At 40.3% G+C, this 25,007-nt stretch overlaps 1 protein-coding gene across 1 annotated transcript; it reads right to left on the bottom strand.

The window, feature by feature from the left end:
* Window positions 1-1,775: 1,775 nt before the first annotated feature.
* LOC102233390 (tyrosine-protein kinase fyna) lies at window positions 1,776-24,040 on the bottom strand. The gene is made up of 12 exons (XM_005798332.2): window positions 23,873-24,040; window positions 14,037-14,293; window positions 11,029-11,125; window positions 9,583-9,681; window positions 9,295-9,398; window positions 8,292-8,441; window positions 8,035-8,199; window positions 6,743-6,922; window positions 6,528-6,604; window positions 5,672-5,825; window positions 3,849-3,980; window positions 1,776-3,231 (listed from the first exon to the last, which is right to left on the bottom strand). Exons 2-12 carry the CDS (start codon window positions 14,281-14,283, stop codon window positions 3,023-3,025), a joined length of 1,614 nt encoding a protein of 537 aa, XP_005798389.1. The 5' UTR covers window positions 14,284-14,293; window positions 23,873-24,040; the 3' UTR covers window positions 1,776-3,022.
* Window positions 24,041-25,007: the final 967 nt, after the last annotated feature.

The raw sequence follows: 25,007 nt of genomic DNA, 5'->3' as shown, positions 1-25,007 counted from the left end.
GGAATGTCCCTTTTTTGTGGGCGGAAATAAATCAAGAACTTATGATAATTTATTTGATCAAATAAATTTTGCATCTGGCATTATGACATTCACAGTCTAAATTTGTGAAATTTGAACTTTAGTTATATCATTTCTCTAAAACTAGGCTCAAATACAGTCTGAGAGTGAAAAAGTAAACAATAACATTAACAAATACAACAGTAAAAATATATGTTAGCTGTAACAAGTGGTTCGTTGAGCCAGTGTCGCCTTTTTATCACCCCAAACACATCAGTCCGTTCTCCCTTGACCTCTAACATCAATGAGGCCTATTGACCACATGATATTGTATCTTTTCTTTTTTGGACCATTCTCTGTAAACCATGGAAACGGTTCTGGATAACAATCAGCAGTTTCTAAAATACTCAGATGAACCCATGAGGAACAAACGTAATTTATCTTCCTATTCTGATACATCTAGATACCTAAATGTATTAAGTTGCTGCCATGTGATCGGCTGACATATTTATGTTAAGAAGCAGTTGAAAAAGAAAAGTGTAGCTCATAAATTATGTCCATCGTTGCCAAATGCTTAGTCGAGATGAAAGATTGCTGCAGTTATTTGGGGTTTTTTTGCAGTGGGCTTAGTATTAAGAGAGTTTTCTATTAATCTGATTGCATTGTTTGATAATTAATACTGATTTGATGAAGTGATGGAAAGTGCTGCATTGATTTGAACTGAACTTGAACCAAATTGGTTTCGTGTAGAACCTGTTTGTCTTGTAAAGTACGTTGAGAGGGAAAGATATGTGCCTCCCTAACAAATTCATTGCTTTTGCTTTTTTGTTACACTTTATCAACAAACAAATTTTAATACAGACCAAATACAAGTTGTGTAAATGTAAAATGTATTTTCAAATCATAATTTAATTTATCAAGAGAAAATAAATGATCTAAAACAACCTGAGAATATGTGGAAAAGTAACAACTTGTTTGGGCCGACCTGGAGGGCACCAGTTGCCACGAAGCAATTCGTAATTCTTTGAATTTTTTTAATTTCTTTGAATTCTTTTAATCCAGTCAAGTTTCATGCATGAACAAACTGCATAATGTCTCATCACAGGACGTGAACAGGATGGAGATGCTTTAAATAGGACACCAGAGCTTTTATCTTACTTTTTGTCGAGCTGTTTAAAGGTTCATATGCTTGTGTGTTTCAGATTATCGTCCAACTGCTTAAATAAGATATGCATGGGTTACGGTCATAAATTGTTAGTTGGACACTTTCCTTGAGCAGCAAATCATCCTGACTATACCTGTTGTTAATTTTCTTCATTTTGATAGTCTGAGGTTAAACTCAGTTTCTCATAAAATGTGGGTAACTACAGTCTATTCACGATTAACAAAAGGGTCCATTACCTTTTCACATAAAGTTAAAAAGCAAGTGTGTGAATGAAGAGTGAAGTGCTTTGAGGTCCTATGAATTTGATAAAGCACTATTCAAGGACAGGCCATTTACCATGTCAGGATGATATTAATGTTTTTTTCCCACTTAATAACCAAACTCATCATTTGAAAACTTCATTCTATGCTTACTCTGGTTATATTTGTTTTATATTAAAAGGTGTTTGATGATCTGAAACATTTAAGTGTGACAAAAAAAACAAAAAACATCATGCATCCACATATGATGCATTTTTTAAATTTTGCTTATGTTTTGAAAAAGCAGGTTGCTCAGCAGCCCTTAAAAAAAAAAGAAAGTTGTTTGAATGTCAGAAGTCAGAAACACAAATCTAGTACTTGAAAGATTGTTTATTTGAAAACCAGCTGTGTACAGGTAATAGACAGACAATAAATAATAATGAGAGCAAAAAACAAAATAACATTTTGTATGCCTAATAAATTAGGAAAAGAAGCGATAGAAAATGAAAATTTACAGTTTACTTTACCACCCATGGAAAGCAACATAAATACACACAGAAATGGCGATTTGTCCTGGATCACCTCCAGAGGCAGGTTTGACACCTTGTAGTAAAAAACAAAAAAAAAGTGAAACATATAACACTGGCTGAACATAAGAACATGTTATTTAAAAGTACACACAATGCAGGGACAAATACAAGTACACATCCTTCATTCTCAGCATGTCAAAGCAAAAAAGAGGAGAGATCTTATACAGCCTGCCTCCATACGTCAATGCAACATACATTATCAGTACACTAAGCAGTCACCTAAACAATGGTTGCAGCTTGAGAGGAAGTCCGCCCCGTTTCAACTACATAAAGCTAAACTAAAGATTACTTTAAGCCGAGCTAAAACTTGTTGGCTTAAGCCGAAATGCTATGGATGCACTTAGTATCAGTGCCGAATTAGCCCTACACTTTGGGCTTGATCGGACGAGTCCATGATGCGGGTTAGTGTTTATAAAGCGTGAAGGCATTCCCTTGCGTTATAAGAAGATTACTAAAGATGAAAAGGCAAAAACAGGTTTTATAGTACATCTGAGTTCCTTGAGAAGAGAAGTATTGTTAAATCAGCCTCGTAAAAAAAATGGCACTGAGGTCTCAGAAAAACGTCAGATGCTTCGGTCCAAGATGCCTGCAACCACACTAGCAGTTATGGTTTTTGTGAAACTTTAATTTCAACGAGTTAAGCACACACTGCTCCAAGAAACGTAATCTGGAACATTTTTAACCTTTAATTAAAAAGAAAAACATATATATTCCACAGGCTGTCAAATTATCAAAAGTAATATAAAGTAAACAACAAAAAGTTAAGTAAACAAGCAATTAATATTTACATTACATACAAAGTACGCAACTTATGTTGCTCATTTATGAAAGTTAATTACTTCTGGCCTCCACCAACATCCTCGGAGCTGATGTGCAGTTCACCGCCGTCTGTCCCCGTTTCCATGACGTCTGGAAGAAGTCAGTCAAAAAAAACACCGAAAAAAAGCTTTTCTAAGATGACAGAAAAGGAGCTGCGTGGCTCCCTCTGGTGGAAAGGCCATGAAATGACATGAGATGAGGGTGGAGGCGCTTCAGAGATTATCCCCCGGCTGGTACTGAGGCTCAGTGGCTGTGAAGTAGTCCTCCAAAAAGGCTTGCAGATACTCAAAGGTGGGCCTCTCCTCTGGGTCCTTCTTCCAGCACTGCACCATGAGCTCGTGCAGGGAGGAGGGGCAGTCCTGAGGGCATGGCATCCGGTAGCCTCGCTCCACCTGCTCCAGAACCTCGCGGTTGTTCATGCCTGGGGAAGAGGGAAAGCGGACAGATTCCCTCTCACTCTCACTGACCCCATTCAAAGCTCCCACAAGCACTAATCAGCTTAATACGTCTAAGAGTTTGTGATTTACTACTGGTTCTTTGTTTTTGTTTGCTTTTATACGCCATATTGTTGATGTGGTTTGATATCCTGTATGTTATGAGACAATTTTACTTTTTTCATGATTTATAACTTCAGATTCAAATATATGTGTTTTTTTTACATGAAAGTGCTGCATAGTTGTGAAGTAGAATAACGTCCTAATGGGATGTAAACCTCGGCCTCAGTTTCAGGTCATCGTTGGGTGTTTAGCTCCCTTCACCTGAATCAGAAGCTGCCACCACCAAGATGAATTTGTCATCTAAGGCAGTTGATTGCTCTGGATATTATTTAGTAAATGGCGTGCAATCCATTTTAAATTTTTTAAATGTAGGAATTATTGTCCCTCTGCTTTGTGTTCGTCTATCGTATGAAATTGAAACAAAATGCACTAAAGTTTGTGGCAGTAAATGTAGCATGATGTTTATTTCCCCTTGCAAAACCCTAACGAGCCGACATGCAGCATTTATCAGACGTGACCAATCAACAGGAAGAAGTCTCACCTGGATAGGGCACCCTCCCCTTGGTGACCAGCTCTGTGAGCAGGATGCCGAACGACCACACGTCTGACTTGATGGTGAATTTCCCGTACAGCGCGGCCTCAGGAGCCGTCCACTTAATCGGAAACTTGGCGCCTGAAACAAGTAAAGGCGTCTTGTTTGAACGGTTATGTTTACTCCTCCAGCTACAGCAACATGCTTGTGACTTCACTTTTGTCGATCCCCGAGAAATACTTCGGCAGTAAGTAGGTCAGGCTTCATCTGCGGTTTCACATCACAGCATCCCACTGGGAGAACGACGGTACAATTCCATTATCTTTCCCCCCGGTCTCCGTTCGCACTTGGCCCGAGTTAAACAATTGAATGTCTTTAAGCTGCCGTCCAATGAGCAGCTGGGCATGTTGACAGAGTAGTTTATGTCCGACTCCTTGAGGAAAAACAGCCAAACTGTTGAGTGGAAACTCGAGCAGTTAAACGCGCTCGTCTGGATTAAGTTTTTCACCGTTGCTCAGTATATATTCAGCTGTCTTTCAGCCATGTTCCAACCACATCCTTCTGTTTTCCTAGTCTACATCAGAACAAATTCATACATGTTTACCCTCTGCAAAACCACAGACCTTTTTCCTCTGGCTGCAAGTATTCCTAAGGATGTTGACTACTGAAGGAAAACCGGAGGAATATGTAAGATATGTGCGCAGATTGGCCTTTGATGCTGCAACTGGGTCTTGAGTTTCAGAATAAGCTTGTCCTGATTTAGCTCAGTTACGATTCCAAGTTTTTTTTTTTCTATTTGGTAAAATGTCTGAATAATAAGAAAGCGTAAATTTTTTGTTAACATTTTTCAAATTCTGCGAATGACATCATATTCATCATGTGAGCTGACAGCGTTCTTGTTGAAAAGCAGTGAGAAAAAAACAAACAATGAGATGCAAACTGACAGAAACGCACAGTATGTGGTTTACCTCAGCAATGTTCACTATATCTTGTTTGTGGGAGAAAGTAATAGATATGTAACTCAAGGTTGGTGTGCAAACTCTGACTTCCCCATACAGAGTTCTGACTTTAGGTAGGAAATGATGCTGTTTTTCCGACTGGGAATTCAGAAACTAGACTAGAAAGATTAGTCGAGCCCGTTGACCCATTCCTTCTGACATAAACATAGGCAAGTTTGCCCTCATGTATTTCTTTCAGTTCTGACCACAAACTTTCTCTGAGACTAAGATCCAAGTAGGTATGTCTGCAGGTGAAGTAGGCCTTTCCAAAGGAAGGCGTTTCTCAAGATCTAATTGGACAAACAAAATCAAGTGCAACACGATTGGGAGAGCCTGTCGTCGTTATGACATAATAACAGCAGGCAGACAGTGTTAGCTCATCCGACATTACCTGCATCTCAATAACTTTTCCTCCCGCCTGTCTTAACAGCCCGGTTACATTTCAAAATAAGAGCATCAACATAAATCACACTGTTGTAACACTAGCTAATGGTTGTGACTTTTCTGCGATGTTTACAAGTAGGGAGGGCTAAATGTTAGCACCTGGCCATTACATTAAAAAACTTAATCCATTTTGGTTACAGAAACGATATGAAAGAGACACTAAGTAGCTTAAAAACTAATATTAAAAGAAATAAAAATAAAATTATCATTCAAAAAACAATATTAAGTCAAAGGATGGTTGTCCATTTGGATGTCCAACCTTTTCTTTGGGAGTAAATGTAACCCGGCTGGTGTCTTGAGATGTTGCTTCAATATATTCACATAATTTATACCAAAGTATTTTGGCACAAATCTGACCCTTTACCACGCTCCTCTGTCTGGCGGGCCCACCTTGTCTCGCTGTGTATTCGTTGTCCTCTATGAGCCTGGCCAGACCAAAATCGGCAATCTTGCAGACAAGGCCGTCTCCTACCAGGATGTTGGCAGAGCGCAGGTCTCTGTGGATGTAGTTCATCCTCTCGATGTACGCCATTCCTGCTGCCACCTGGGAGAAGGAGGGTTTAATTATTTTTCCATTTAAAACGACATAAAAATGAACAGCGTCAAGGTCGGCAAATGTGTGTTATGCAAAGAGCGTCTTTTTTTCCACGCACACATTAGCAAATGGGCCCACACTTCAGCCACGACATTAAAACCACTCTCTAACGGAAACAGAAGAACGGCGCTGTAGCTTTTAGCATTTAGTCCCAACGCTGGAAATCAACTCATTAGAAGTTGATCAAAGCCAGCTGGGAGATCCTGAACAGCTGTCAAACAGCTAAAGCACCAGCTACACAACTCAACATTTTATTCAATTTGGATACTTAAACTTCTTTTATGAGCACTGGGGTTGCTAATTTAATAATGTACAGTTTGTAAGAATTAATGCAAATTAATAAATTTTATCTGATTGCAACTTAAAAAAAACAGATTTAAAGGAATGATTACATCCATTTATTTAACAGGGACAAGAGGAAGACGCTATGCACACAAGTTGACAGCCAAAACAATAAAACAAGGATGATTTGTAGAAAAACAAAGCTATTATGTTTATTGAGGTTTTGACTAATGATTTATGTGTTCCTTATGGGGCATAAATTAAATAAAACAACAACAATACAACACAGCAGTGATGGAATCAGTCCACCATAACAAAAAAACAAAAAGAAAAGGATTGTAAAAACTAGAGAGATTGTTAGCAGCACACCTGCGCCGCCATGTCCACCAGATTTGGCAGTTTAAGGCCTCGTCCTTCTCCGTCTTTGAGGAAATCCAGCAAACTTCCTAAAAGAAAAAGAAGAACACAAAATATTTTGATAATTTACACTGTGATCATTTGTTGCATTTCACTCTGATAGAGGTTTCCCAGTTATTCCCTGGGTATCTTTTTTTGTTCTCTCGAGGTGTGATGCGAACTGTGACCTTTGCTCATGTACTCTGTGACGATGTAGATAGGTTCTTCGGACACGACGGCGTAGAGCTGCACCAGTTTATCGTGTCGGAGCTTCTTCATGATCTGAGCCTCCTCCAGGAAGGACTCGGGCGACATGGTGCCAGGCTTCAAGGTCTTCACTGCCACCTTCGTGGTGCCGTTCCATGTGCCTGATGAAAAAACAAAACAAAAGAACAAAAATAAGGGGTAGAAGTTGCAACAGGATTCCTTTTTCTAAAGTGTGGTGCTCATCTTTGGAACAGAATTAACATTTTCTAAATTTAAAAACCATTTTCAATTGCACATCATGCTATTGAGCCAGTGTGAGCTAAATGTGGCTTCACAGCTACTGGTTGTAGACTGCTGGGACGGACCGATGCAGAGTTGTGAAGAACTGTCAAAGAGATATAAAATTATGCAAGGTTTTCACATATTTCAAAAATGTTAAAAACGGAAAGGTGTGGCAGTCGTTTGCAATAAAAGTGAAACGGTTGCAGAATCATTACAGCTGCATGTTTAAGTACAAGTGCCTGCAGGACCATGAACTTCTAATAGGTCTTCTGAAGAAAACCGTGTCCACAGTACAATGCAGTCGGCACCATGTTTCACAGGGATGTCTTTGAGGTGATCTCTTGACTTTTTTCTTGGCCTTTCTCCAAAAAAAGAGAAAGAAGTGTGGAGTGTACGACTGCTGAGGGCCAGTCAACAGATTCTCTCTCTCTGTGGATCTGTGCAGCTCCTCAAAAGTGATTTATCTTCTTCCTTTTCTTTCTAGTTTTCTTAGACGGCCACGTCATTGTATGTTTGGATTTGTGGCATGCTGCATTTATTTTCAGATGGTGCACCGAACTTTGCTCCAAGAGAAGTTCAAAGCTTTATAAACTAACTCTGCTAAACGTCTTCACGTATCACTAAGTTTCTGGAAGGATTTTGGAAAAATGTGAGGGAGTTTATGGAAAGGAGTGTGAACTCTATGCACTGGCCACCAAAATGTACAGCAGATATTTAAGTATCGATTAAAGTTTAGAAGGAAAATTCTTTGTTAAAACTGAATGTAAGAATGTCATCTCGCTCCTCTTAAGCTATCGCTAGAATAGGAGATCGGAACAAGTTGTGTTTTCATGAAGCTCAAGTCAAAATCTGCTCTCTAAAATCTTGACGCAGGCAAAATGGGTGCAGCTTTTAAACAGCAAATTAGAACCAGCTCCCACATGGACTCCAACTACGTACAGCTGTTTTGCAACAGCTGTCCGAACCCTTGCCCGCGCCAAATGATACACACCCATCCAGACTTCTCCGAATTGGCCGTTGCCGAGGCGTTTGATGAGCTGCAGAGACTCCCGCGGGATCTCCCACACGTCTTTGGTTTTGACGGAGAGGTCAGTGAGACGAGGCATGCCTTTGTGGCACGGCACGATCAGTCGACAGCACAGACCTGCGGCCCTGGCTGGAAACATGGAAGGACACATGCATGAAAACAAAACTCCTACTCAGAGCTGTCATCGTAAATTATTGCTCTCTCAAATATAGAGCTCTCACCGGAGTAGTGCTGGACAAGCTGTTGGAGGGTCTCGAACTGAGCCCTGGTGGTGATGTAGTAGCCTCCGTTGTCCAGTTTACGGATCTTGTAATGCTTGACGTGATCTCCCTTGATGTCATCCCAGTCCTGGATGGAGAGAGAGTACGCCCCTGGAACGGAGACAACACATGCGTCAACAAATAGCCAGTGTCATATAGGCATGTAGTTCATGAAAACCAGGGAGCAGAAAACTGATGGCAGTGCTGGTCGGATTATTGTCAAAAACAAGAACGGAGAACGGAGGGAGAACAAGAGAAGGGAGGATAAGAGGAAGGACTAATAGGTTGGATAAGAGGGAGGAAAGAAAAGAGGGAAGGAAAAAAAATGAAGAAAGACATAAGGAAGAAGGACACAAGAATGACAAGAGACTTGAGGGCACAGACTAGAAAGGAAGGACATGAGGAAAGAAGGATGTACAGAGAGAAAGGAGGCAGCATGCAAGGATGGAAGGACACAAGGAAATAAATTAAGGGCATGGAGGATGTACTTGAAGAAGATGCAAGGGAAGAACAGAAGGAAGGAAGGATGGAAGGCAGGAAAGAATGAATAAAGGAAGAAAAAAGAAATATAGAAGGAAGGAAGAAGGAAAAGAAAAAGTAAGGGAGAAAGGAAAAAGAAAGCAATGAAGGGCACAACATTTAAGGTAAGGTAAGGCAGGCAAGGTAATATTATTTACAGTATATAGCACATTTTCAGCGACAAGGTAATTCAAAGTGCTTTACATGGATTAAAGCACTTTGCAAGAAATGAAGCCTGAAAATACAAATATTTTTCCACATTCTTATTTTCCTTTTCCATACAGATCTGGACCTGGAATTTATTGAAAGTTTTATTTGAGTTTTCGGGTTTGCTAAGATGCCCTGCACAGCGCTTGTATTAGCACGTGTTTCTGCTTTTGGGCACACACCTTCCCTGAAGGGTAAAAGTGTTCACTATCTCAGCATGTCGCCGCTGTGCGGGTACCTTTGGTCGTTTCGCTCTCACGGATGAGGAACGTGCCTCTGGCGTTGCCACCGGAAAGCAGCTGCCTCTCCGCGTCCTTTCGGCCTAATTTACCAAAATACCAGCTGCGGGAGAAACAAAAATGCACGAGGTTTAATATTTGTTGTTCTGAATGCACTTCACTCGCTCTGTTTGTAGTGGGTGTGACACCGTGTCTCGTTAAACAAAAGACAGACGGGGAAGTCGCTCGACATTTACGGTGGGCTCCCAGAGAACGGGATCTGGTCTCATGAGAAAAGGTGAACTCACTCCTCTGCCTGGATCGAATCCACGGGAGCGACGTAATTGCTGGGAATGTATCCAGTTCCACCTGTAGTGAGGGAACGAGCCTCCCACCAGTCGCCCTCCCTGGGGAGAACCAAGAGAGAGAGAGAGGGTGAACGAACCGGCAGGTTGGAATAAACAAACCCTGATCAGCAGCAGAACTCTGGCCCAACGAAAACTTTAGCTCTAGTAAACCCAAAACGTTACAGAATATTTTCTAGATACTTCTAGTTTTGGAAACAGCCAACTGGTACTGCACCTTTAAAGTGAAAGCATGTAGGAGTGGGCCCAAAAACAAACACTGAAAAAGACTGGCAGGCATATTTGTGTGTATACGCTGTAGCCATTTGCAAGACAATCTGTTCCTTTCTCACCACATTTTGACAAAAACAAGCACAGATGACTCTTGTCAGGTTTCGACTTCCTGCAAATATTGTGCATTAGTCCAGTCTCATTAGGACAGACTACTGTAGAACCAACTTTGGCTGCAGCTACGGCTGCAATATTTTGAAGCATGACAGTAGCAGCTTTGCAAATTGAGGGACTGAAATCCTGGCCCGATTCAGTTTTTTTGTTTTTTTTTTACAAAATAGCTGCAACTTAGTCAGATTGAATGGAGAGAATCTGTTTTGCCACAGATTATCTATGGAATTTAGTTCTGCGCTTTGACTATGCCACTCTATGAATCGTTCCCCGTTCCAAAAATTCCCAAGAGCTCTTAAGACAACCAGAACTTTAGGAAATACAAAACTTGTCTAGGTTTAAAACTTTATTTTATTCTAAATTAAATTTTACTTCTTTTTATTAGGTTTCTGTGTAGAAAAGAAACTTCAAGGTTTTACAATCAGCAAAAAAAATGTTTTTTTTGTAGAAAGAAACCAACTGAGTCCTCTCCAAATTCAAACAAAGTGAATAAAACAATTTGCAAAATGATCCGTTGGTGTCATTCTAGGGTGAATAAATTCCATGGAGATAACACATTAGACCAGATAAAAAAACAATTAGAGTATATTTACAAATACTGTTTTTATATAATGCTTGATCAGAGTTATTAAGACACATTATGAAGGGGCCAAAAAGAAACAAAAGACTCAGGTCGTAAGAATGGTTTTCTAAAGTCTGGTACTCCAATCTGAACCTAATCCTTTTGGCAAAAACTGAAACAAAGTGTTGAAATATGCCACACAGCTAGTCCCAGTGTGGCTTAAACTCCACGACGATGTTCTGCTCAGCCTAAAAGGAGAACGATGACTAAAACAACGTAATTTAACGCAGACACCAACTGCTCTCCGTGTTCCTGTGTGGCATTTTAGCCCAGATGTAGCATTTGGATCTTGGTGGAAAAACAATCCCCCCAAAAAAACAAATCAGAGCAGAACACAACCACCACCCTCCCTCCGCATGCTGTCATGCAGATGTTTTCACACTTACGTGCTGTTGAGGATCTGAAACCTCTCCCCCTTTCTGAAGCTGAGGTCATCCTCCGTCCTGGCCTCATAGTCATACAGAGCCACGAACAGAGTTACCCCTGCAGGGGAAAGCAAGAAAGTCACATACAGTATGCCGGCTGAGCATGGTGTTGCAGAGACCTAAAAGACCTGAAGGCTGTCTGTGATTTGTACTGATTAAAAGTTTCATTTTGAGGTCTGCGAGGTGGAGTTTCACCAAAGCAGGAAGGGAAGAAGGATGGAGAGATAGGAAGCAAGCACTGACTCTAGGGTCAAAAGAAGACGGAGCACAATGAAGGAAGACAGATAGGACAAAGCAAAATGATAAACTAAAAACAAGGAGGAAGGAAGGAAGGAAGGCAGGACACAAAAGAATAAAGAAAGAAAGGAAAAAAGGAGGAAAAAATTATTACGGAAGGGAAAACATAAAAAGATGTTGGACACAAGGATGGAAAGACAGACAAATAAGAAAAGAAAGACGGGGAAAGAAAGGAGGTAGGACACGAAAAGGAAGAAGCATGGACAGAAGGGTGTAATGAATAATGAATTAAAGGAAAAAGGAAGGAAGACTGCTTAATACTCAAAAAGGAAGAGTAAAAGGATGGATGGAGGGACAGAGTTGGAACACAAGGAAGAAACAAAGGACACAAAGAAAGGAAATAAGTAAAAACAAAATGAAGGCATGACACAAGGACACAAAGGTGGAAGGAAAAACGTAAGAAAGAAACATTGTACAAAGAGTATAGAATGAAAAGGACAGCATAAAGAAAGGATCTCATGACACAAAGGTGGATGAAGGACACAATTAAGGAATTGTATCAATGTGATACTTTCAATATTTAAGGCGTGGAGATCAATGTGGACCAGTCCTGTTTTTAAGTCTGGGTTAAGTCTTAAAATACTTTTATACTTATTGAGCAGCGAACAGGCGATATATGAGAAGTCAACACTGTCACAAGGTCCTCGTCTGAATCGTCTCTCGAAAACATTTCAGCCATCTTTCAGCTCACCGCCTTTGTTTTATGGAATGCAACTTTAATGACTTTATCTCAGAATTCAACTTGTTTTGCCAGTAAACTCTTGTGGCTACGACCGAAATAAAGTAATGCAATTTTTTTTTTTTTTTGTTACAAGATGAAGCTGGCTCTGGAGTCCCAGTATCTTCAAACAAGCCTGAAAGTACCGAATGATTTCACTTTCTGATTGGATCTGAATCCTATTAAACCCACCAAAAGCTCCCCTTTATCTCTTCTTGACCTCCATTCTAATCTAGTGTATTGACCTGTGTTATTGAGTTCATTCACACAAAACTCCACTTTACAATCCTCTGAATACTTGCACATTGTGGGAAGAAGGCGGCCCAGGACAGCTAACGTTAAAAAGAGACGTGCTTCATATGTGCCTTTAAAGCCTTAAGCAGAAGCAGTGTGACACGCTGAAGAGGGATTTGCACTCTTCGGCAAAATGTCTGGTCCTTCTGCTCGTCAGATGTGCTTCACAGAGCACCGGCTGTAAATTAGGTCACTCTGTTTCCCATTAACCAGGGGGCCGGGGTCGAATGTCCTTCACAGACAGATTCCTTTATCGCAGCATGGCAATACTGGAGAGAGAAAAAAAATCTAATAATCCCAGCCATAATGAGATGTTTTTTTTTTATGTCTAAGCTGTGAAGAGGGAGATGATTTCCAAGGTGTTTGAAGCTCCCCTCTCTGTTAAACTGAATTTTTTCCTGTTTTTAATTGCTTAATTAAACAGTTTTGACACAACCGTACGTTGAACGCCACATGTTGAATCCACTTAAAATCACTTCAACTGAAGAGGTATTTACTCTGTGTGTGGTTATTTTATTGGGATTTCAGGTCACAGATCAACAGAAAGTGGAAGAAAATTGTTACACGCCTCTACCGGCTTCATCTCATCTGGAGACCTTTGGGGGAAGGACTATTCGCCCACAAGGTGATTCAAATTAAAAACAAGAAATGCATTAACAGAAAAAACAGCAAAACATCTCAGCTCAATCAAACTGGGTTTAATAGTTTCTGTTAATTTTTAAGTCCTGACACTGATTCATGGTTGGATTTAGATCTGGAATTTAACCAGGCTGTTTTAACACATAATGATGCTAAATCTTTCCATTGCAGCCATGCGACGTGTGTTTTTCATTGTCTTACTAGAAGATGAGTCTCCACCCGGGTCTTAAACAGTTTTGCAGCCTCTTGTTTTTGAGCAAAACAAGTATTTGATCAAATCTGACTCACTTCTTTCATAATAAAACGTATTCCCACAACGTGATATTGTCACAAAGTGGGATTGGGGTTTTCACACTGATGTGCTCTGTTAGTTCTCCATGACGTAGTGTTTTGCACGCATGCCAAAGGTTCACTTTTGGCCTCATCTGACCAGACCACCTTCTTGTGTTTGTGCTGCGTTCCCCTTGGCAAACAGCAAATGGGACTTCTTGAGGCTCTCTTTCAACAATGACTTTATTTTCACAGCTTTTCCCATGAAAGGTCAAACATCAGGAGTTTGACCTTTGACTAATAGCTGTCCTGTCAACAGATTCTCCCACCTGAGCTGTGGATCTCAGCACCTCCTCCAGAGTTACCATGGAAATCCTGTCTGGACTGTTAGCTTAGCGCAGGGGTCTGAAAAAGAGCCACTCTTTCCACCTTCCACAATGGCTCTAAGTAACAGGGTTAAAAAAAATAATAAAGAGTCATCTAATATTTTTAAATACAGATATTATAACTAATGCAGGTTTTAGATTTATTTATTTTTGTCATGGAATAATTGCATTCAATTTCCACACTAACAAAAAAAAAAAAAAAACAGCAGCGTGTTTTTAGATCTATTTTTTACCAAAGTGATTTTTGCAAAAGAACACTTGACTTGACGTCTAACTGCGACCAACAGAGCAAAACTGTGGTAGTCGTCTTTGCAGCCACACGTTGTGGTGCATGTGGATAAGCGGCTGCGCAGGACCAGCCTCACCTGTCCCTCCCCGAGACCGAAGCGTCCCGGACTGCGAGGACGTGTGCACGCCTCCGAACACCGTCACCCCCTGCGTGGCGGCGGTGTGGAAGTTGTTGTAGTTGGGAATGGTGGTGACGCCGAAGCTGGGGTAGTGCTGCGGCGTGGGGTCGGAGCCATAGCGGTACCCCGAGCTGTGAGTGAGGCTGGTCTCGCGGTCATCGGTGAGTTTCGCTGCTTCTTTATCCTTACATTGGACACAGCCCATCCTCTATCGTCTGTGAGCGGACGGAAAGAGAGAGTGAGACAGAGAGAGAGAGAGATGAAAGGAGTGAGAGACAAAATGAGGATGTAGGTGGAAATAACAGCTCCAAAAGCTGCCTCTCTTGGGGAATTTGTGATTTAATCTTCCATTATTTCACATTTTCCTCTGAGACAAAGCCTTCAGAAAAATCCAACAGTTAGGCTGAAATTAAACCCGATCCTTACTCTCTAATTTAACACAAAAACAGACCGTAACCGAGCTGTGTGTGGTTGCTTTTAAAATATGAGTTAACTTCTTTATGGCTTACTTCTCCAAAGTGTCGCGTGACCACACATGTGCAAAGAATTTACTCCCACGCCACCACATTTATAAGATGGCACGCACTTCATTTTTGTTTACTTTAACAGGAGCTCCACTCACACACAACACAGACACATCTCTGGACCCAGAGTACTGAAGTAAAAAAAGCAACACACACAGCAGCAAACTGCTTCCTGGCACTGCTATTTATCCCTGAGCACAGAGGATTTGGCCTCACTAAACCAGTTTTGCTAATGAGTAAGGCGATCTCTTTAGAAGGAGTCCTTCCATCTTTATAGACCCGGTTACGCTAATGAACATGTAGGCTCAAGGTGTCCCTGGAAGAGGGTCTTGAAGCTGGTGAAGGGTCGTCTTTCATCAGAGCGAGCAGCCCACTGACTTCAGACGCGGCTAATTGGAAACACACTTGTTGACGGTGTCTGCAGACGGGGAGAGGTGGCATTAGCGGGAAGGGGAACTGTCACCACTCCCTCCATCAAAGGAGAGGATGGGCTGTCAGCAGATAGGGGATAATTTATGAGTGCTGGGTGTAAAAAGAGCAATAATGTGAAAGTATTACTGTGCTTTTACAGTAATCGTATTCTACAAGGAGCCTTCTATAGCTTTACTTAAAAAGAAACAAATACAGCACAATTAATAGTGCAAAATTGGAAATACTGAAACAAATAGAGTTTTTACTATTATTATTAGGGTATTATTATTATTATTATTATTACTAAGGCTGCAGAATAGTATTAGTATTAAAAAAACTGGTGGAATTGTTGGAGATTGCAATGACAATACCAGTTGGCATTAACACATTTCATTCAATCCTTTATTATTTGTCATAAAAATATGATATAAAAACAATACTTTACAAAAACTCTAGCTTATCACCTACAGAAGTTTATCAGTTGTGGGAATCATTGTTAATCGTCATTATCATCATTTAATTTACGGTGGCTTAGTAAAGTATTCATATTCCCTGAATTTTGCCACGCTATAAACACAGATTTCAATCATTTTTATTAGGATTTTATGTGATAAACCAACACAAAATTGAGCAGAATCATGAAGTTAAAAGAAATCTTAAAATCTTAAGAAAAACAAAAAGGTTTGACACACTTTATTGTTCAGCTCCAGGCAGCAGCAGGTTTTCATAATAACCCTCTACACAGGGCGCCGCAGCCTGAGGGGCGGCAAGCATTCAGAAAAAAAGAAAAAGAAAAAGCCCTGCCAAGACTGGAAATCAGAAAAAGTTGCATATTTACAACTTTGGTATGGTTCCGTGAACGTTTTTATCGTGGAAGCATTAGCAAAAAGAACATGGCGATAATTGCTTTATAGGCCTAGTTAGTTGTCAAGTACTGAGCAGCTCCCTGTACTCCGATACCCCAAATTAAAATCCAGAATAAATATTCCCCATCATCGCTGCTGTGGGGAAGATTTTTCTCTTCGGGGATACAGAATCCGGTCAGAATAGATAGGAAGACGGAGCGGAAATAAATAAGATTCAATAATGGTAGGAAACCCTGTCAGAGGACGCAAACGATCTGAGGCAATGCACCTTTATGCATAACAACAACCCTAAAGAGCCATGGCTACATGCTAACATATAAACATATTTGTGTTGTAAAAAGGTCTAGTCAGATCCAAATTCAATTGAAAATCTGTGACAACACGCTACTTTATGTTGGTCTATAAAATAAAACCCCGATATATTATAATGCAGTGAAGAATGCTGCTACCATGTCACAAAAAGTGAAATCTTTTTCACTTAAAGCAAACTTTCTCTTAAGAAGTTGTAGCGGGATACTTGAAACTTTCCTGAAAACATTTCATCATCTTACATTGACAAAAGGAAACACGTTTGTGAAGAGTAACGTCTCTAGAACAGCTGGGCAAATTCACTTTACAGATATGTTGCCTTCTAGATCTGCCGCAGCTCAGTGTATCAACAGGCGGCAATAAAAGCAAACTATGGCTTTGGCAGACCAGGTGACAAGTACAAGTCACTGCTGTGCTGTACCTGCAGAACAGGAATCCGAGAGCAATGCACCTGGCGGGATTCTGGGAAGCACGGCGCTCTGTGTGTGCAGAGCTGTTTATTTCACTTCCTCCAAGCAGGTGAGTGTTTGCTCCACTCTGCCTAACTAACGACGGAGAAGGGGAGCCACTGTGGAGGGAAAGAGAGCAGCGTGACTCACGACCGCCCATAAAACTCCATAAAACACCCAAAAGAGGGAACGGGCTCGCAGAGAGCACGCATTACGGCAGGAGCCTGGAGCAAAGCGGAGACCATGGACAGAAATGCAAGGAGGAAAACTGCAGATTTGTCTCTAATCCTCCAGATTTTGGATAATCTTCTTTGACATTTACATTCACATCTCCAATCCTGTGGTGTTTGCAGAATCCCTCTCGGACAGCCCAGCACATATATTTAAGCTAAAAATACATCATAAAACATTTAGTATAGACTGCGAGTACATGAGCAATCGATAAGTATTTTGAACGAGTGTTTGCAGCAAAAACTAGCTATGTTTTTTTTTGGCGAGTAGCTTATAAAACATTTACGTTATTTGGCTGCGGGTATAGAAAACGCTATCATGTGAGTTTAATGGAGATGTCCGTCTGTTACCTGTTGCCTTTTTAAAAACAAACTTTCAAGCAACAGAGTACGGATGAATGTTCTGCTGCTGCTTTGCATAAGCTTGAAGTATTAAGAGAACAGACAGGAGGAAAATGGTAAGAGTCTGTTTTCTGGTGTGACTGCAGAGATTCAAATAGCACTGCATCCACTCCTGCAGGGAGCAGAGTAAATGAGGGGGGATCTCCTGTTACCGTCGTGCCTGTGGGGGATCATGAAAACCTTCTGTCTTTTCCAAGTTAAAAGGGTCCGGGACGTCTCCATTTGTGCATGCCTTTCCTCCGTGCACAGGCCGCCATGTTTGGGCAGCAGGAAAAAGTTTCAGGGCAGAAAAAGATGCACCGCATGAATCAACACAGGCAAGGAGACGGATAACAATCATTCACTGTAATGCCATAAACATGTCACACACACATTCATCAAAAAGACTCAGATTCAAGCTATTCTGTTATATTACATGGATGAGTCAACGCCATTTATCATACAGGAAAGTCCAAATAGTTTTACTTTTTCTTGTGTTTACAGTGACAAAGATATACGTAAATATACACTAGCTCCAAGAGATACAGGCAAAACCTCTGTCTGGTGGGAAACTAGTGCTGCACATGACCATAAAAACACCAACCCAAGGTAGAGCATATTGTGAGGTCAGAGGTCAGTTTCTTTCCTCTTTTAGCCCAACCACAGATCTTGCCACTCCTGCATCTTCCTCTCCCTCTTTCCAGCATTCAACTCCAACAATGACCGCATTAACACCCATAACTTAGTACCGATTTATTGATAGACTAACACATTCATCAACTCTGTCTGATGCAACTGTGCTCCAGCAATAGGCGGTGCGGCACAAAATCTTCCATCATCCAGAGTGACAGGAATTGCTAACACATTTAGCTTGCACAGTGTGCACATTCAAGTCCAGTGCAATTTTGGTGCAGCAAAATATTACACAATTGGGCTGGTATTGAAAGTAGGGATGAAAGTTTATCATATTGTTTATCGTTTATCGTGATGAATTTCTTATTATTATTTATTGCTTCAACCGAAAATTCCACTTAATTCCCAAATCCCCAAACTTGTGGATATTGTCTGTTAGTTTTTACTATTTTCTCCACAGTTTGTTCAATGAAAGCATCAAATCAATAATTTTGAAAATATTATTAAATGCATTTACAATTTGTAGTCTCTTCTTTATATGACCAGTGTCCTAAAGAAGTGCATTACAAGTTGGAATGTTTTATGTTCTTCAAGAGCTGTATTTGTGTTTGTGGGGCTATAATTGCTTTGACACGAAGTCACAGCTATACAGTGATCTAAAAAAGGAGTGATAAATCATCCTTATTGTCACTTTTATACAAAGAAGTGTTTTAAAGTCTGTTCCCGTGTTAAAAATGCCAGATCAAAGTCCACACTTTACAAAAGTACACCAAGCTTTTGCGATATCTATTTACAATAATTAGATAGTATTTTCTCTTTACATCACAATTTTGATGCATTTTGCGTTTTTTGCAAGATGCAAAAAAGTTCAAGTAGTATCAAGACTTTTTCGAGGGACTGACTTCCAACACGCTCAGCTCAGATCAACCTGTGACACAACTTAACCCCCCCAAAGAAAGCACATGATGGTATCACAGCCTTAAGTCTTCACCTCAGTCTCAGCAAGAACAATTCTTGTGCTATTTTCAGACCCAAATGAACAGCTTGAGTCAAAGAGGCCCACAGCAGCATGATAAGGAAAGAGACAGGGCTGTTCCTGCAAATGCATAGGAATGTCAGGTTAAGGTTAACAGGTGGATGAACAGGAAACAGTCAGACAGACCTGTGAAAGTGACAGGTCCAAAGTGAACGCTCTGCACAGATGAAACATCCATATCCAGTTAAACATAAGTCAAAATGTATATTTTTCAAGATTCATCGAAACATCAAAGTCATAGGGAAAAATTCCCAGTGTAGGTTTAAGGACTTGATCATCAACTCATTACATAAGCCTGTCACAACAATCAATAAATCAATTAATCGCATAATATACAAAACTCAATAATTTTCACTTGCATTATTTTTGGTTTTTTTTTTTTTCCTTTTTCTACCAAAAACTGGATGAAAAAAGTCTCCAGTCTGGTGATTTGGTGTCAACTGACCCTTATTTTGAAAGACAGTTTTGTTTACAGAGACTTAATGATTAATTTTAGATTTTGTTTTGTTTATGTATTGTTGATATTACATTTTTTTCCAGTTCCAGTGTTAAATGTTCATCAGAATTGAAAGTTTATTTATCTCTAAGAATGTGTCCTTGCATTATTATTGCTTGAAAATAGTCTCAACACAACAATATTATCGTTTATCGCAATAGCTTTTGGGACAATTTATCATGCAGGAAAATTTGTTATTGTGACAGGGCTATCATTGCATTTATAATACATCAAGTAATATCTTTCATATTTATGCCATCCTGTTCAGCACCATCCTACGTCAATCATTCATCCTTTAAATCCTCATCCCTACTGCCTTCAACCCTTACATCTACCTCTCACTACTGGATCCTACCCTTCATTCCCATTTCCTTCAACATCCATCCCTTCTCCTAACTCTCAAAACCCTCATTCCTTCTTCCTTCATCCCTGACCCCAACCATTCTCCTTCATGACCCTCTTCTTGATCCATCTTCCCTGCCTCATTATCCATTATCTTCTTCGTTTGACCCATTCATTCTACTGTGCCCTATGTAGCATCATGAAGGTCCTTATCTGGATTGGGGAACTGATGTGCTGAGACAGAACTGCCACTATGAGTCTGGATCGCTGGAACATCCAGCAGCCAGCCTCCCTCAGATGAGTCCATTAAAATTCATTAATCCTCTTCTCCCAAGACAGCCACAATCCTTTAGATACATTTTTTAAAATAACATTGTTGTGGCATGGTGCTTGTCAGTAAATCACAGTTAAATTATGTTTATTTGAGTGAATTGAATAGATGGCCTTTCAGGTATCTTGCTACCACTGCATTAGACTTTTTGGATCCCGTTTTCTCTTAAAACAAATCTGCTTATTTGCTTTTTGACAACTTTGCGTAGAAAATGTACGGTGCCCAAAATAGTTATCAGCATTTGCTGAATTTTTTGGTAAATTGTAACACATAATCTGCAGAGCCAGCAGCCTCTCCTAATACATGAGACACAAAAATAAAACCTCAGTAACAAAAACTGGCTTTGAGTCTTTGATACCCAAACAAGAACCACAAGACAGTGAAGCTGTGCTCAGATGGTCATTACTACAGGAATGACTTCATCATTTAACAGCACTTAACTTACCAATCTCTCATAAATGCGATCACTTTGCAATTCAAACAACTCTTCCAAACACAAGGCCTGATTCTTTTGAGGTGTGGTGTCACTTTACACTCAAGACTATTGATATGTAGGAGTTAATGTCGAACTTCCCACCCGACTCCCACAGACAACGCACACGCGTTGACCTTACCCAAGTCCAAAATCTGACGTTTTGTTCCACCAACAAAGACGAGTACAAGAAGAGCATCACTTGAAGCTGTGTCCCATTTGGATGAAATACGACAAACGCTGCTCTGTCTGCTGGATTTTCTACGACACGGACAATCTCCTCCTTATGGCTGCCATTCTCTGGATAGTTACAACATTTGCTTGTGTCAGACAACCGAGTTCATTCAGTGTATCAACAGCAGGACAATGGGCACATTTCACTTGGCCACAAGATTACGAGCACAATGAAACGCAGTGTTAAAGCTTTCAAAGCGCTCTTCGAGCGCTGAATGAACAGAGTGGGTTATAAAACCCACAGCTGAGCTTCATACAGTACGTGGTTTAAGCCTAGCGGTGTTTTAGTGTCACAGTGTTCACAGTGGAGTGTGTTGAGTCATGCTGTTAAATAACTGAGACCATTGTAATTATCCGTTCAGTCAGCTTGATTTGGGCATCTTACACTGACACTTGGGAATAAGGAAAATTTGAGTATCAGAGAAACCAGGAAATAGTAGCGCATTTGTCTGAATTTGGGATCTGTTGATGAATATTTCCAAATGTTGTTTCAGCGGAGGGTAAAGGTTGGTTCTTCATCATTTATCAACATGATGGTAAATGTTTTCCTTTGGTGAAAATATCCTTTGTATTTTCACCAAAGGATACTGGAAATACATTAGCTGAACTTAAACTAACTCAACTCAACACTAATCAAAAAAATGGGCCACGGAGTCTGCAGGTGACTCAGTAAATCAGGAGAAAAGAAATAATGACAACTTCTTTTGACAATTATTTCTACAAATTTTGTCTTAAAAGTCTCAAAATCTTAAATTATTAAAGTGAAGAGTTGTAGATGGCCTCCTTAACTTCACTCTAATTAAACTGTTCTGGGAGCAACAATGGCAACAAAATGACATGAATATGTCGACCACAGAGGCTTCAGCAGATGGCAATACGAGTCAAACAATGATCAATTTATACTTTACAGCATTATTATTGACAGAAAGCTATGAGAGAAAGTCCTTTACCATCCCCAATGTGACTAATAGCGTTTTCATGACAAAAAATATTTCCAAACAGCCAAGTTTGTTTTCCTCCTATTAAATGAAAAAGCATCTGATCTTTCTTTCACCCTGCGGACCGGCGGTGTTCAGCAGTAGTTGGGTGAGGACTAGGAGAACGTTACAGACAAAACTGCTTAAAAACCTGCCTTCTTATAGGTTGGAAAAAGTGTAGTTGTCTTCTTTGCAGCCAGTCTCAAGTGATTTCACGTACACATTGCAACCTGCTTTAATGAGGGAGTTGTTAGAGTCTTAGAAACAACAAAACACAGAGATATGTTATTAGCCTTCCATGCTAATGCCAGTTAGCCTGGTCACTCTCCATGTCAAGCAATTCTCAATGGTTTTCCAGTTTGCTTATGTTGGGTCTGATTTTATTCTCACATCCAAGTTCTGAATTTAGAGGTAACAACATAAGTAGCCATCAACGCTTATTCCTGTTTCACTGTTCAAATGGGTACTTATAGAAAAATATCAGCCACCACAATTGATCAATGTCCAGAAACTGATCAGTCTCATTGATTATCAAAACTTAAATTGGTCCTGTATATTCTTTATTGTTTAGGATGTAAATTAGTTAGGCTTTACACCCAGCTAGCCAGCTGTAACTTATCAGTAAAATTAATTTCAGAGATTTGTTTTTTTTACTTATGTTAAGAATCAACCTGGAAATTTGAACAGTTCGCAAAAGTCCATAGAGTGGAAATCACATTTATTAAGTACGGTAGTTAATACTAAGAAACTGAAACTACAGAGAATGTAGTGGTTACAAACTGCAGATTTGTGACATAAACAATTCGACATTGAGGAAGTGTTACTTAAATCATGAGGGTTGTTTTTAATGGTCTAATTCTGACTATTATAACATAGTACTTCCAGAAAAGCAAGAAATAACTCAGAAAGAAACAAACAGGAAAAGCCTAAACATTTAGGAAGAAGACTTATCAGGAGGTATTGATCAGACAATCAGAAGTGAGTGTTGGTGTAACTACTACAAATTTGTTGACCTAAACTGACCTAAGATCAGAAGAAAAAAAAACATGAGTTTTTTTACAACTTATCTAAGAGTTCGTTTTGCCCAGCTTGTGGGCAGGAGAGCAAAGAGTCATAGTAAGCAAAAGGTCAATAGCCAACGAGTTCCAAATTTCCTCCAGTGAACTTTGCTTTGAGTAGATTATTTTTCAAAACAAAGATTAAGGCACTAGTACACTTCCTGTCTTTGACTACAGGCGCTTGCTGCAGCACAGTAAATTCAATCAAATTTACCTTGCAAATATTTAATCCTATAATTCATTTTGAGTCCCATCCCACAAGTGTACCACAATCTGAGGGCCACGCTTGTAAACTAATGCTGAGGTGCAAACATGGCTGTCATTTGTTTTATTTGTGAACACAAAGGTCCTAAAGAAATATTTGCATGGACCATTAGTCATAAGCAACTCAAACACATCGCACACAACTGTGCACTCTCGGGTTTAGGATGATGAGTGAAGATGAAGACATGTCAGCTAAACCACCAACTGCATCCTAACTTATATCACATGGGCAGCCAGCAACATCATCCCATTTGTGTTTGCCTCCAAGATGGACGGCAGCACCTCCAGACACAACAGATAACCCGATTAAAGCAGCTTTAATTGGAAATTTAACAGCGTGGCAATGCAATAAGCTCAACAAATGTGACAATTAATTCGGAGACTAATCAATAGGAGGCTGTCTGCGGGTCGAGGTGACTGTGGCGCTCACGGCCTCAGCAGTCAGCTCTGTTCTGCAACCCATCCGTCCCTGCAGCAGATGCAACACCTCTCCAGAAACGCACGAATGCAAAACACCAGCCGCAATCCCAGCTCCCCCCTGCACGCTGTTCTCGTTGATTGATCTCAAACTCGCACATGAAGCAAATACACTTCTACAGGAACCGTCCGGTCACACGACCGTGGCGCTTTAAAACGTGTTATTTATCTCCCCTCCTCTCTCCCGAGATGGATTCAACCCTCAGAGCAAAACAGAGGACGAGGCGGCTGCACCGGTTTTGGAGCAGAAGCAAGATGTAAAAAAAAAAAAACAACAACAACAAAAAAGCAAAGCCAGGCTTACCGCAGAAAATCAAATCAATCCATCGGAGTTTTCAGTTGAGATTTTGTGAAGGAATTTTTTTAAAATGTTTTTTTTTTTCCTCACACAGAGGGAGAACAGAGAGGGAGACTCGTCCCTGCCGGAGAGCCTGTAGCCGCGGTGTGTTCGGATGATGACGACGGAGTGGGAAGTCCGTCAAGCCACTCTAGCAGTACCTAGCACTTCCGGTTTGGACTTTCAAAATAAAACATCCGTTTCTGGAGGAACGCGAATGTTCTATTTAAATGCGTTTCGTTTTACATACTTTATTGGATATTATTTCACTATTTATCGCATAGGAGCATAATGACAAACACCACAATTCATCTTCAAAGCATAACTCTATGACATTGTTCGTCTTAAGTAAGGAAGCCCTGCTTTAAATTCCGGTTTGTCTCTGTTTGTTTTGAAGCACTTTGTTTTGCGTGAGGCTGATGCAGAGTCAGGTCGCCTTGATTGACAATGTTTTCCTCCAATGAGAGTTTACAATGTGGGCACAAGTGGGGCACCTCCTCGTCCATGAGAATGCTGGAAAACAGGGCACTGTTGTTGGCTATTTGTTTTTGATCAAGTGAATGTCAGCAGTCGGGAGGCAGTCCTGCTTGCTGCGTTAAAGTGAGATTTTCACTCAAAGTCAAAAGGACAGAAGGTTTTCCTTTTTAAAACCCGCAGAATATCTGCATGAGTTTACCTGTCTGCTAAGATTGATGATATTGGAAATCAACTGTTGCCCCTTTATTTCCATCAGAATATTTGAGGCCAATGAAGAAGACCAGATTCAAATGTACAGCACCCTTCACTCCTGCTGAGTCCCCTTGTAAAGATGTGCAATAAGCCTAAAAGTACTGCTGAAATAGGATAATTTACATGTATGTAAAAAAAAAACAACCCAACTTCTGTTTGCCTGATGTTAAATAAGACTAAACTTTCTGTTTTATGTTTGGAAGGATTACCCAACTTATTTAAATTTGCTAACAGAAAGAAAACAGATACTGTGGCTTAAAAAGAACATGATTTGCTTAAAAACATAAACCCCAGAATAAAAGCAGAAGACCAGGCGCAGGCGTGTGTTGAAGCACCAAACAAGCTAGATTATGGCTTGCAAGTGAAGCTTGAG

The sequence above is a fragment of the Xiphophorus maculatus genome, chromosome 19 (assembly GCF_002775205.1).
Source record: "Xiphophorus maculatus strain JP 163 A chromosome 19, X_maculatus-5.0-male, whole genome shotgun sequence".
Classification (NCBI taxonomy): Eukaryota; Metazoa; Chordata; class Actinopteri; order Cyprinodontiformes; family Poeciliidae; genus Xiphophorus; species Xiphophorus maculatus.
This window is presented reverse-complemented; position numbering and strand designations above follow the sequence as displayed.